The sequence below is a fragment of the Bombina bombina genome, chromosome 5, assembly GCF_027579735.1.
Source record: "Bombina bombina isolate aBomBom1 chromosome 5, aBomBom1.pri, whole genome shotgun sequence".
In the NCBI taxonomy this organism is placed as follows: Eukaryota; Metazoa; Chordata; class Amphibia; order Anura; family Bombinatoridae; genus Bombina; species Bombina bombina.
Genome location: NC_069503.1, coordinates 846,690,122 through 846,703,862, shown reverse-complemented (window position 1 = coordinate 846,703,862; position 13,741 = coordinate 846,690,122). Strand labels below are relative to the sequence as shown.

Sequence of the window (13,741 nt, the reverse complement as noted above, 5' to 3'; positions counted from 1 at the left end):
AATAACACTCTGCTGAGGAATACACTGGCACCTTTTTACATTAAGCTTTCTCTGCTAAACACACTGAATATATAATAATGTAATGAGGTGAACCTCAGTTTATAATAAGATAGATTAGGCTTTTTGTCGCTTGTGCCAATACTGTATTGTTTTGTTTGTCAGAGAAAGATGTCTGCAGTGCTATGAAATGCTTACCTCTAATATAATAAAGAGTTTAGCATTGGTGAAAGAGGTAAAATAGGATTCCTATTCATTTGTTGGAACATCAATACAAAGGACTGTCTCAATGAGAGAAATTCACAAAACCATTTTAAAACAAGTAGGTCAGATGTAAGTTCTAACCAAGGCCTTGATCACAATTTATGAGTTGATACCTTTTTGTTCTGAAAAGGCCACTTTTCAATTATATACAATAGAACATTTTCAGCTCTTTCCATCATCCGAGAACGTGTTTTACTGATCCTCACTAAAAGCCCTATTTTTACTATGGGGCCAAACACAGCAATTAGCAATCACAATACATTTTTTAGTGACTTTTCAATGACTTTTTGAAGCCAGTTTTGACTTTTCAAATTCAACACCTTGAGGCACTTGATAAGTCCTCAAAAGGGAATATTTGGACATCTTTGCAACTATTCCAAGTCTGTTATCTTGAACATGTGCAAAACTCTCTGAAATGGCCACAGGAGATATTGTAGAGGTCTATTAACATACATGGTATTGATTCATTAAAGGTCTTTTCATCACTACAGAGCACACACATATACTGTATATATACATTATAGGTTTATATACATATGTACATGTGTTGAGTTCATGATATCTTGTACTGCTAAGGATAAAGATATGTAGGGAACGTTAGGACCCGAACAACTACAAATAGTGGCCTAGATTTGGAGTTTTGTCGGTAAGGACCCGCGTAGCTAACGCCGGCTTTTTTCTGGCCGCACCATAAAAATAACTCTGGTATTGAGAGTCCACATAAAGGCTGCGTTAGGCTCCAAAAAAGGAGCGTAGAGCATTTTTAACGCAGCTTCAACTCTCAATACCAGAGTTGCTTACGCAAGCGGCCAGCCTCAAAAACGTGCTCGTGCACGATTCCCTCATAGAAAACAATGGGGCTGTTTGAGCTGAAAAAAAACCTAACACCTGCAAAAAAGCCGCGTTCAGCTCTTAACGCAGCCCCATTGTTTGCTATGCGGAAACACCTCCTAAGTCTGCACCTAACACCCTAACATGTACCCCGAGTCTAAACACCCCTAACCTTACACTTATTAACCCCTAATCTGCCGTCCCCGCTATCGCTGACACCTGCATTTTATTTTTAACCCCTAATCTGCCGCTCCGTAAACCGCCGCTACTTACATTATCCTTATGTACCCCTAATCTGCTGCCCCTAACACCGCCGACCCCTATATTATATTTATTAACCCCTAATCTGCCCCCCACAACGTCGCCTCCACCTGCCTACACTTATTAACCCCTAATCTGCCGACCGGACCGCACCGCTATTATTATAAAGTTATTAACCTCTAATCCGCCTCACTAACCCTATAATAAATAGTATTAACCCCTAATCTGCCCTCCCTAACATCGCCGACACCTAACTTCAAACATTAACCCCTAATCTGCCGACCGGAGCTCACCACTATTCTAATAAATGTATTAACCCCTAAAGCTAAGTCTAACCCTAACACTAACACCCCCCTAAGTTAAATATAATTTTATTCTAACGAAATAAATTAACTCTTATTAAATAAATGATTCCTATTTAAAGCTAAATACTTACCTGTAAAATAAATCCTAATATAGCTACAATATAAATTATAATTACATTGTAGCTATTTTAGGATTAATATTTATTTTACAGGCAACTTTGTAATTATTTTAACCAGGTACAATAGCTATTAAATAGTTAAGAACTATTTAATAGTTACCTAGTTAAAATAATTACAAAATTACCTGTAAAATAAATCCTAACCTAAGTTACAATTAAACCTAACACTATACTATCATTAAATTAATTAAATAAAATACCTACAATTACCTACAATTAAACCTAACACTACACTATCAATACATTAACCTCTTAAGGACATATGACGGAATGTTTCCGTCATAAAACAATTGAGCAAACTCAAAGCTGTGTCCTTAAAGGGTTAATTAAATACAATACCTACAAATAAATACATTTAAATAAACTAACTAAAGTACTAAAAATAAAAAAGAACTAAGTTACAAAAAATAAAAAAATATTTACAAACATAAGAAAAATATTACAACAATTTTAAACTAATTACACCTACTCTAAGCCCCCTAATAAAATAACAAAGCCCCCCAAAATAAAAAAATGCCCTACCCTATTCTAAATTACTAAAGTTCAAAGCTCTTTTACCTTACCAGCCCTGAACAGGGCCCTTTGCGGGGCATGCCCCAAGAAGTTCAGCTCTTTTGCCTGTAAAAAAAAACATACAATACCCCCCCCAACATTACAAGCCACCACCCACATACCCCTAATCGAACCCAAACCCCCCTTAAATAAACCTAACACTAAGCCCCTGAAGATCTTCCTACCTTGTCTTCACCCTGCCAGGTTCACCGATCAGTCCAGAAGAGCTCCTCCGATGTCCTGATCCAAGCCCAAGCGGGGGGCTGAAGAGGTCCATGATCCGGCTGAAGTCATCATCCAAGCGGGAGCTGAAGAGGTCCATGATCCGGCTGAAGTCTTCATCCAAGCGGGGCAGAAGAGGTCTTCCATCCGATTGAAGTCTTCATCCAAGCGGGATCTCCTATGGTCATCCATCCGGAGCGGAGCGGCAGGATCCTGAAGACCTCCGACGCGGAACATCCATCCTGGCCGATGACTGAACGACGAATGACGGTTCCTTTAAATGACGTCATTCAAGATTTTAAAAATCAGCCAATCGGATTGAACTTGATTCTGATTGGCTGATTCCATCAGCCAATCAGAATATTCCTACCTTAATTCCGATTGGCTGATAGAATCCTATCAGCCAATCGGAATTTGAGGGACGCCATCTTGGATGACGTCATTTAAAGGAACCGTCATTCGTCGTTCAGTCGTCGGCCAGGATGGATGTTCCGCGTCGGAGGTCTTCAGGATCCTGCCGCTCCGCTCCGGATGGATGACCATAGAAGATCCCGCTTGGATGAAGACTTCAATCGGATGGAAGACCTCTTCTGCCCCGCTTGGATGAAGACTTCAGCCGGATCATGGACCTCTTCAGCTCCCGCTTGGATGATGACTTCAGCCGGATCATGGACCTCTTCAGCCCCCCGCTTGGGCTTGGATCAGGACATCGGAGGAGCTCTTCTGGACCGATCGGTGAACCTGGCAGGGTGAAGACAAGGTAGGAAGATCTTCAGGGGCTTAGTGTTAGGTTTATTTAAGGGGGGTTTGGGTTAGATTAGGGGTATGTGGGTGGTGGGTTGTAATGTTGGGGGGGGTATTGTATGTTTTTTTTAACAGGCAAAAGAGCTGAACTTCTTGGGGCATGCCCCGCAAAGGGCCCTGTTCAGGGCTGGTAAGGTAAAAGAGCTTTGAACTTTAGTAATTTAGAATAGGGTAGGGCATTTTTTTTATTTTGGGGGGCTTTGTTATTTTATTAGGGGGCTTAGAGTAGGTGTAATTAGTTTAAAATTGTTGTAATATTTTTCTTATGTTTGTAAATATTTTTTTATTTTTTGTAACTTAGTTCTTTTTTATTTTTTGTACTTTAGATAGTTTATTTCATTGTAGTTATTTGTAGATATTGTATTTAATTTATTTATTGATAGTGTAGTGCTAGGTTTAATTGTAGATAATTATAGGTATTTTATTTAATTAATTTATTGATAGTGTAGTGGTAGGTTTAATTGTAACTTAGGTTAGGATTTATTTTACAGGTAAATTTGTAATTATTTAACTATTTTAGCTATTAAATAGTTCTTAACTATTAAATAGCTATTGTACCTGGTTAAAATAAATACAAAGTTACCTGTAAAATAAATATTAATCCTAAAATAGCTACAATGTAATTATAATTTATATTGTAGCTATATTAGGATTTATTTTATAGATTAAAATTATATTTAACTTAGGGGGGTGTTAGTGTTAGGGTTAGACTTAGCTTTAGGGGTTAATACATTTATTAGAATAGCGGTGAGCTCCGGTCGGCAGATTAGGGGTTAATAATTGAAGTTAGGTGTCGGCGATGTTAGGGAGGGCAGATTAGGGGTTAATACTATTTATTATAGGGTTAGTGAGGCGGATTAGGGGTTAATAACTTTATTATAGTAGCGGTGCGGTCCGCTCGGCAGATTAGGGGTTAATAAGTGTAGGCAGGTGGAGGCGACGTTGAGGGGGGCAGATTAGGGGTAAATATATATAATATAGGGGTCGGCGGTGTTAGGGGCAGCAGATTAGGGGTACATAAGTATAACGTAGGTGGCGGCGCTTTGCGGTCAGCAGATTAGGGGTTAATTATTGTAGGTAGCTGGCTGTGACGTTGTGGGGGGCAGGTTAGGGGTTAATAAATATAATATAGGGGTCGGCGGTGTTAGGGGCAGCAGATTAGGGGTACATAAGTATAACGTAGGTGGCGGTCGGCAGATTAGGGGTTAAAAAAATTTAATCGAGTGGCGGCGATGTGGGGGGACCTCGGTTTAGGGTACATAGGTAGTTTATGGGTGTTAGTGTACTTTAGAGTACAGTAGTTAAGAGCTTTATGAACCGGCGTTAGCCCAGAAAGCTCTTAACTACTGACTTTTTTCCTGCGGCTGGAGTTTTGTCGTTAGATGTCTAACGCTCACTTCAGACACGACTCTAAATACCGGAGTTAGAAAAATCCCATTGAAAAGATAGGATACGCAATTGACGTAAGGGGATCTGTGGTATGGAAAAGTCGCGGCTGAAAAGTGAGCGTTAGACCCTATTTTGAGTGACTCCAAATACCGGAGGTAGCCTAAAACCAGCGTTAGGAGCCTCTAACGCTGGTTTTCACGGCTAACGCCAAACTCCAAATCTAGGCCAGTGTGTTTTAATTTTAATATTTGATTCAAAGTCACACTTAGGGGTCTATTTATGAAGCAGCGGATGCTGTTTCAGACCCACTTTGCTTCAGTTCCGGCTGAAGCGGAAGTTAAGAAGCAGCGGTCCTAAGACCACTGCTCCTTAACTCATCCGCCACCTCTGAGGTGACGGACAGCAATCCGCCCGATCGAATACGATCAGGTTGATTGACACCCCCTGCTAACGACCGCAAATCTGCAGGGGGTGGTATTGCACCAGCAGTTCACAAGAACTGCTGGTGCAATGATAAATGCAGACAGCGTATGCTGTCGGCATTTATCGATGTGCGGTGGATATGATCTGCTATATAGGATCATGTCTGTCCGCACATTAAAAAATAGACCCCTTGGAATCTGTATCTAGTCCATATCCAGTGAATCTGGAAAACTGATTTCACACAATGGCATGTCATTAAAGGGATATTATATTCAAAAGCTGTTTCATTTTAAATTGGAACTTATACTGTGGCTAATAAATTAATCATTTCACCACTGCTGCTGCAAACACTAAAATGCTGCAAGGTTGATGAACTGGTTTCTATCTGACCACCCTGAGGATGCATCTTTCATTATATAGTTCCTGAATTAATGAATCTGGTGAGAATGGCAGACGTAAGTAGGCAATTTGCCCTCATGTTACATCTCAGTCCCACCTCTCCGAACCAACTGAATCCAGACAAGTCCCAATTTAATAATAGTCAAACTTTATTTTGTTCCAAGTCATTTGTTAATGGATATAAGAGAATATACTAAGTGTTGTAGAGAAGCTAACAAGGCACATTGGGATTGTTATTATTTTCTTTATTTGTAATGTGCCAAGAGAGTCAGCAGCACTATACATGGGTACAATTAATAACGACAAGACAGGGAAGGCAGACTGGGATAGAAGGATTACAGAGCACTGATCCCTAGACGACTTACAATCTAATTGGTCGTGAGAGATAATAGAATGCCATAATCAAACTAAACATTTAACAGATTGATAGACTTACCTTATTTCCTAAGTACGACTCTGGTGCTAACCAGTATAGAGATTGCACTGGCAGTGGCAGCTCCTGGACATCAGCTACAATACTGTTACTGAATGGATTGTAGGTAGTGGCTATTCTAGCCTGATCCAGTGTCTCTAGTCCCCATGATCTCATCTCTACAAACTGATCAAAGTAAATGAGTGTTAGTCAGGAGTAAAATGAAATACAGCTTATTTACTTGTTTTTATGATGCACGCTGCAGTTAAATTATCTGATAAATCACTGAATGTACGTGGTACCATGTATATAATAATGCTTTATAAATAAGGATATAGTTAATGTCTCTTTCAACCAGAAAAAAAGATATGTAAAACATATCAGGACCAAAACAAGGACTTCATTGCAAAGGTTTCTGAAAATGCTATTTATAGATTATTACTTGAGATGCTACATCTCTGTTAACACTAATTTTACAAAAAATAAACAACAAAATGACTATTCATTAATAATGAATTACTACATTAAAATACAATGTGAAATGGATTAAAAACATAACTCCTAAAGGTCACACCCCCGGTATAATATGCCTTAAGCAGTCATTTAAAGGGATATGAAACTGAAATTTTTTATCTCATGCTCCAGATAGAGTATGCAATTTTAAGCAACTTTCTAATTTGCTCCTATTATCAATTTTTCTTTGTTTTCTTGGTATCTTTATTTGAAAAAGCAGGAATTTAAGCTTAGAATCCAGCCCATTTTTGGTTCAGAACACTGGGTCAGGGTCGGCTCTAAGGGGGGGCATTGGGGGGCAATGCCCCCCCCCAAATGGAATGCTGTGCCCCCCCCCAGGGCAAAAGAAGTGATTTAAAAAAAAAAAATTATTTTTTTTTACATTTTAAAAGTGATGGAACGTCCAGGGTCCCAAATGTCGCATCAACCATTTGCAGTCACTGGACCCTGGAGATCCACCACTGGAGGGCCCAGCTAATCTCTTTACTCTCCTCTATTTACAACCAGATAACAAATAAAGTTGCATTTCCCTGCTGGTGCTCTCACAGTTAACCTAGGGCTTGCAATGCCCCTCCTCCTGCTAGCCCACTTACTATGGAGCTGAAGTGAGATGATGACATCATCAGACCTCTGCAGGAAGTGCTGGGGGAAGCTAACAGTCAGTGAGAGGGAAGGCAGAAGTATTTTTGTGAAAACACAGCCGTATTATCAATTTGTGTGTGAGAGTAGTATCCCTTCCCTATTGTGCTTTATATCCTGGCAGCCACAGATAAAGAAGCAAATTGGGAATTCCTTGGTTTCCCCACTGCAGGTCACACAAAACAAGTGTGCATTGTGCCTGCTTTATCTGCAGTGATCAATGTAAAATGTGTGTCAGATTATAGGTGCTCAAATACACACACTTCAAATGTAGCTGTGGGACAATGAGTGAAATAGCCTTATGTTTATTATTTACATGTTTCAAAACATCTATTTGTCCCCAAGGTTGTTTTATTATATATATATATAAATATATATATATATATATATATATATATATATATATATATATATATATATATATATATATATATATATATAAAAATATCCTCCAAAGAGAGATAAGCACAGTCTTACATTACCACAACTGCCAGGGTGCACTTCATATAAATTGTATCCATTCCTCGTTTGCAAGAAGGCACTCACTGGTCTTTAGTAAAAAACAACTTTTAATTCATAGATTTAAAAAGCAATTACATCCATAACGTTTCGATGTCGTTATGACATCTTTGTCAAATGTTCTGCTAACATCACCAATATAGGACAAACATGTTCCCAAAGTAGAAAATTGTGTGTATGTTTGTATACATATATATATATATATATATACACAAACATACACACAATACACACACTGTATGTATATATATATGTGTGTGTATATACATATATACCGTGTGTATATGTGTGTGTGTGTGTGTGTGTGTATATGTGTCCACTGACTGTGTCATATGCGGGAGACATTCCTGAGATATGACAAATGTAACCCCTGCACTGCCATAAATCTGGTAAATGTAACTGCTGCAGCACTGCCAGACATCTTATAAATGTAACCCCTATACTCCTTGAGATATGGCGCATGTAACCGCTGCACTTCCAGAAATTTAACCCCTTAATGACCGAGGACGTGCAGGGTACGTCCTCTAAAAAAAGGCAGTTAACGCCTGAGGACGTACCCTGCACGTCCTCAGTCTGGAAAGCAGCTGGAAGCGATCCTGCTCGCTTCCAGCTGCTTTCCGGTTATTGCAGTGATGCCTCGACATCGAGGCATCCTGCAATAACACTTTCTGGCCATCCGATGCAGAGAGAGCCACTCTGTGGCCCTCTCTGCACCGGACATCGATGGCCGGTATCGTTGGTGGGTGGGAGCCGACTTGGGAGGCGGGTGGGCGGCCATCGGTGTGATCTGGAAGGTGGAGGGGGGCGGGATCGGGGGCGGAGCCTTCGGGGGTGCGCACGGGCGCGCGCGCGTGCACGGTGGGTGGCGGGCGGGCGCGTGCACGGGGCGGGAGCGGGTGGGAACCGCTACACTACAGAAAAAAAGTAAAGAGTAAAGTGTATTAAACATTTTAAAAAAAAAGCATTTAAGCGATCTGGAAGGGGTGGGGGGTTGGTATTGGGGGGGGGGGAAGCTACACTACAGAAAAAGGAAATTTTTTTTAATAAAAACACATATTTTCACTAAAATGGGTACTGGCAGACAGCTGCCAGTACCCAAGATGGCGCACATTAAGTCAGAGGGGGAGGGTTAGAGAGCTGTTGGGTGGGGGATCAGTGAGGTTGGGGGCTAAGGGGGATCCTACACAGAAGCATATGTAAATATGCTAAAACAAAATGCACAAAAATGCACAAATTTTCCTTTTATTTTAGTACTGGCAGAGTTTCTGCCAGTACTTAAGATGGCGGGGACATTTGTGGGGTAGGGGAGGGAAGAGAGATGTTTGGGAGGGATCAGGGGGTCTGATGTTTCAGGTGGGAGGCTGATCTCTACACTAAAGCTAAAATTAACCCTGCAAGCTCCCTACAAGCTACCTAATTAACCCCTTCACTGCTAGCCATAATACACGTGTGATGCGCAGCGCCATTTAGCAGCATTCTAATTACCAAAAAGCAACGCCAAAGTCATATATGTCTGCTATTTCTGAACAAAGGGGATCCCAGAGAAGCATTTACAACCATTTGTGCCATAATTGCACAAGCTGTTTGTAAATGATTTCAGTGACAAACCTAAAATTGTGAAAAATGTAATGTTTTTTTTAATTTGATCGCATTTGGCGGTGAAATGGTGGCATGAAATATACCAAAATGGGCCTAGATCAATACTTGGGGTTGTCTACTACACTACACTAAAGCTAAAAATACCCCAAAAAGCTCCTTACATGCTCCCTAATTAACCCCTTCACTGCTGGGCATAATACACGTGTGGTGCGCAGTGGCATTTAGCGGCCTTCTAATTACCAAAAAGCAATGCCAAAGCCATATATGTCTGCTATTTCTGAACAAAGGGGATCCCAGAGAAGAATTTACAACCATTTATGCCATAATTGCACAAGCAGTTTGTAAATAATTTCAGTGAGAAACTGAAAGTTTGTGAAAAAATTTGTGAAAAAGTGAACAATTTTTTGTATTTGATCGCATTTGGCGGTGAAATGGTGGCATGAAATATACCAAAATGGGCCTAGATCAATACTTTGGGATGTCTTCTAAAAAAAAATATATATATGTCAATGGATATTCAGGGATTCCTGAAAGATATCAGTGTCCCAATGTAACTAGCGCTAATTTTGAAAAAAATATGTTTTGAAAATAGCAAAGTGCTACTTGTATTTATGGCCCTATAAGTTACAAAAAAAGCAAAGAAGATGTAAACATTGGGTATTTCTAAACTCAGGACAAAATTTAGAAACTATTTAGCATGGGTGTTTTTTGGTGGTTGTAGATATGTAACAGATTTTGGGGTTCAAAGTTAGAAAAAGTGTGTTTTTTTCCATTTTTCCTCATATTTTATAAATTTTTTTATAGTAAATGATAAGATATGATGAAAATAATGGTATTTTTAGAAAGTCCATTTAATGGCGAGAAAAACGGTATATAATATGTGTGGGTACAGTAAATGAGTAAGAGGAAAATTTCAGCTAAACACAAACACTGCAGAAATGTAAAAATAGCCTTGGTCCCAAACGGACAGAAAATGGAAAAGTGCTCTGGTCACTAAGGGGATAAACAAATCTAACTCCTGCACAGCCAGAGATCTGATAAATGTAACCCCTGGACTGCCACAGTAGGTCTGCTCTTATTTTGACTCTCATACATGCTTTTTAAATGCGTGCCCCCTCATTAAAAAAAAATGCCCCCCCATTTCATTCGTTCTGGAGCCGACCCTGCACTGGGTAGTGCTTGCTGATTGGTGGCTACATTTGGTTTCGGGCGTAACACCCTATGTGCTCTCTCAAAGAAGAGTGCAGGTTCAAAGGGAGATCCTTTAATGTTAGTGAAGAGGTCTATTAAGTATTCATTTAGTGAGGAGGTTAGAATGTCTTCTGGAATACCTCTTACTCTAAGGTTTTGTCTTCTTTCTCTATTTTCCAAGTCTTCTAACTTGTCACGGAGCTGCATAATGGAGGCTTCTTGTCCTCTGACTAATGGATGTAGTATAGAGATTTCTTCTTGGTTACTTTCTTGAACCTCTTCTAAATATTCCACTTTATTTCCAATTTCATTGATATCTTTTCTTACAATAGTGGCAAGAAATGTATTCCTTAATACAACTACGTACTTGGCCTAGTAGAGCTGAGAAATCCTGCTTCGATGGAATTGATTCCAATGTCGTCTTAGAAATTGCGACCGTTTCTGTCTGATCCTCTTCTTACATTTCTGATGTGGGAGAAGGTGGGTTTGAGTCGGTGTGTGTAATGGTGTTACCCACTGGAGTTACTGGTTCAGCTAATGTGAAGAAGGAGTTAAGTAGTGGAGTTCTACCTGTTGTAGATTTTTGTGGTTTGTTCTGTTAAGTGAGTTGTTTAGGTAACATGTTCACCTGTACGGGATATAAAGCTTGTGTCTAGTAAAAACTTGCTACTGAGGGTGAAGTTTGAATACAGAACTGTTTTTGCTGTTATGTGTTGCAGGAGCAAGTTGGCAATCTAATTCCCTGCAGGCATTTGTATACGCTTATAACTTCATCATTCTCTGATCTTTTTATCTCTTGTCCTTGTGTCCTTCAGTAAGTAAGTATAGTAAGGTACATACTTTTATAGAGTTCATCTATTGTATATCTGTTGCATATCAGTTGGGCGTGTCTGTTGAACATTAAGGTGCCATGGAGATCAATCTCTAAATAAAATAAAGGTAACTATTGCCTCTGATGTTTGTAAGTTTAGGAGGTCATATCTGGTAAGCTGCAAAGTTCCAGTACTGGCAACGTGGGCTTTGTATCAAAAAAGATATGCGCAGTTAAGGCTTAATTTGTCCCTTATTTATTTATTTATTGCAGTCAAAGATACCAATTGCCTTAGGCGGCTTAATGTATTATGTCCATTTTTTTATATCTCCTGTGTGAAGGAGCAAAATAGATGAGTATACTTATCTTTACATTCTATGCTGTGTCCTCTTGTCTCGGAAGCCGCGTGGGTAGGCTGCAATCCTGCAGCGTGGAGTTTAGTCGTGGATCGATTGCCGGTTCATATAAAGCTTAGGTTGCTGCACTTAGTTGCTGCAGGTGTAGATCGGATCCCACATACACATATGAAGACCTGGGAATTTTGCCGTAGTCACTTTAGGAGCTTTGTTGTAGTGCCACTTGTGTGGTGGCCTGGTCGGTGTTTTATCGAATATCCTACTTCCGATTGCAGACTGTTTAGATTAGGCGTGTCTAGGCAGTATTTTATTAGCCAACTTTCACATTTGGTCCTGCTCAGTGTCGAAATACAGGCAAGGGCATCCGGAGCACACTCAAAGTGCAGCCATATTCTCCGGCAGCTGACTCTGTCCCGAGCAGTAAAAATGTTTTCTAACAAATTTATTCTTTCTCCCATTTTCCAGCCCCTTGTATCATGTGACAGACATCAGCCAATCACAGACTAGTATACGTATACCCTGTGAGGTTGTGCACATGCTCAGTAGGATATTGTTCCCCAGAAAGTGAGCATATAAAAATCCTGTGCAAAATTTGATAATGGATGTAAATTATGAAAGTGTCTTAAAACTGCAAGCTCTTTCTGAATCATAAAAGTTTATTTTGACTTGAGTGTCCCTTTTAGTGCCTGATAAATTACACATTTTGCAACCTTTTTAAAATTCACCCTAATGTGCACATTTGAGTGTAAGGACTATGGATAAGTACTTACTGAGATTACTAACAAGCACAAAGGTAAGTGGTGTCATGGGCTATTATGATGGTATCCTACTATGATGAGTGAAAGGTATTTAAAGGGACATTCCAGTCAAAATTTAAATGCACATAGATTAATTACATCTTTGAATATAAACATATTTGCAATATACATATATTGACAAAAATGTTTGTAGTAAAAGTTATCACTATTTTAGTGTTACTATTTTGCTATGCACGTGCATGTGAAGCATTGCTAGATATTGTCAATGCCCCAGCATTTTAAGTACTGCAGGTGCTCAGATCATCAGTGAGGCTTGTATCATGTCAGCAATTGCAAAACTGAGTCATTGTCAGATGGTATAAGCATCATAGACTCTCTGAGCAAGTGCTGTGTTTAAAATGCTAGCGCACAGTGCATACTTAAATACACTTTTGAAACAGCTGTAACTTTTATTAGAAGCATTTTTGCTAATACATGTATATTACAAAAATGCTTCTATTCAATACTTAAGCGCAAGCATGTAGATTCCAATTTTGGCTGGGATGTCCCTTTAATATAAAACTAGTCTAATTTTGTTAAGTTTGAGCTGTTACACAGTTACATAGTAATATTGGTTGAAAAAAGACTCAAGTCTATCAACTTCAACATTTCACTCATTCCTGTTACAACCGTTGATCATAAAGATGGAAAACAAACAAAAAACAATTGAAGAGATTTTCAACTGTACTCCAAAGTGGCAATCAGATTTATCCTTATACTCTTTGCATTTACTCATTTGCCAAAAAAAGAATTCAGACTTTTCTTTTTTTTTTAAAAAAAACCCCATCAATTGATTATTTAGTGAATTTGATAAAACAATCAGATAATTCAATATCCTTATTGTTCTTATGACAAAGAATCTCCATTACTCTAGTCTCAAAGGATAACCTCTTGTCCTGCTAATGTACAGGTAATCTGATCATTTCTTATATGGGCCCTGTATATATTTGTAATCATATCCCCTTTCAGATTCCTCTTTTACAGTGCAGCTAACTGCAACCTTTCCAACACTTCTTCATAACACACATTTTCCAATTCTTTTTACATTTTGTCACCCTTCTCTGCGCTTTTCCATTTATATAATGTCTTTTTTGGTGCACAAAATTTCACTCCACATCCAAGGTAGGGTTTTAAAATTGATTTATAGAGAGGCCATATTATATTTTAAGCACTTTAATTTATAACCCTTTTTATATAACATGACTCTCATCTACCACTTGCCTGCCCGGTCCCACATTTTATACAAATGTGGAGAAGTTACATCCTGTTCAAGCTGTA

The 13,741-nt window shown here is 39.1% G+C and overlaps 1 protein-coding gene across 1 annotated transcript in view; it reads right to left on the bottom strand.

Moving 5' to 3' along the window:
- The window catches only part of LAMA3 (laminin subunit alpha 3), a 573,745-nt gene that overhangs the window by 143,635 nt on the left and 416,369 nt on the right, over window positions 1-13,741 (bottom strand). Inside the window, exon 38 of the mRNA XM_053714980.1 lies at window positions 6,063-6,224. Coding sequence (XP_053570955.1) covers window positions 6,063-6,224 — 162 coding nt within the window. The remainder of the gene's footprint in view (window positions 1-6,062; window positions 6,225-13,741) is intronic.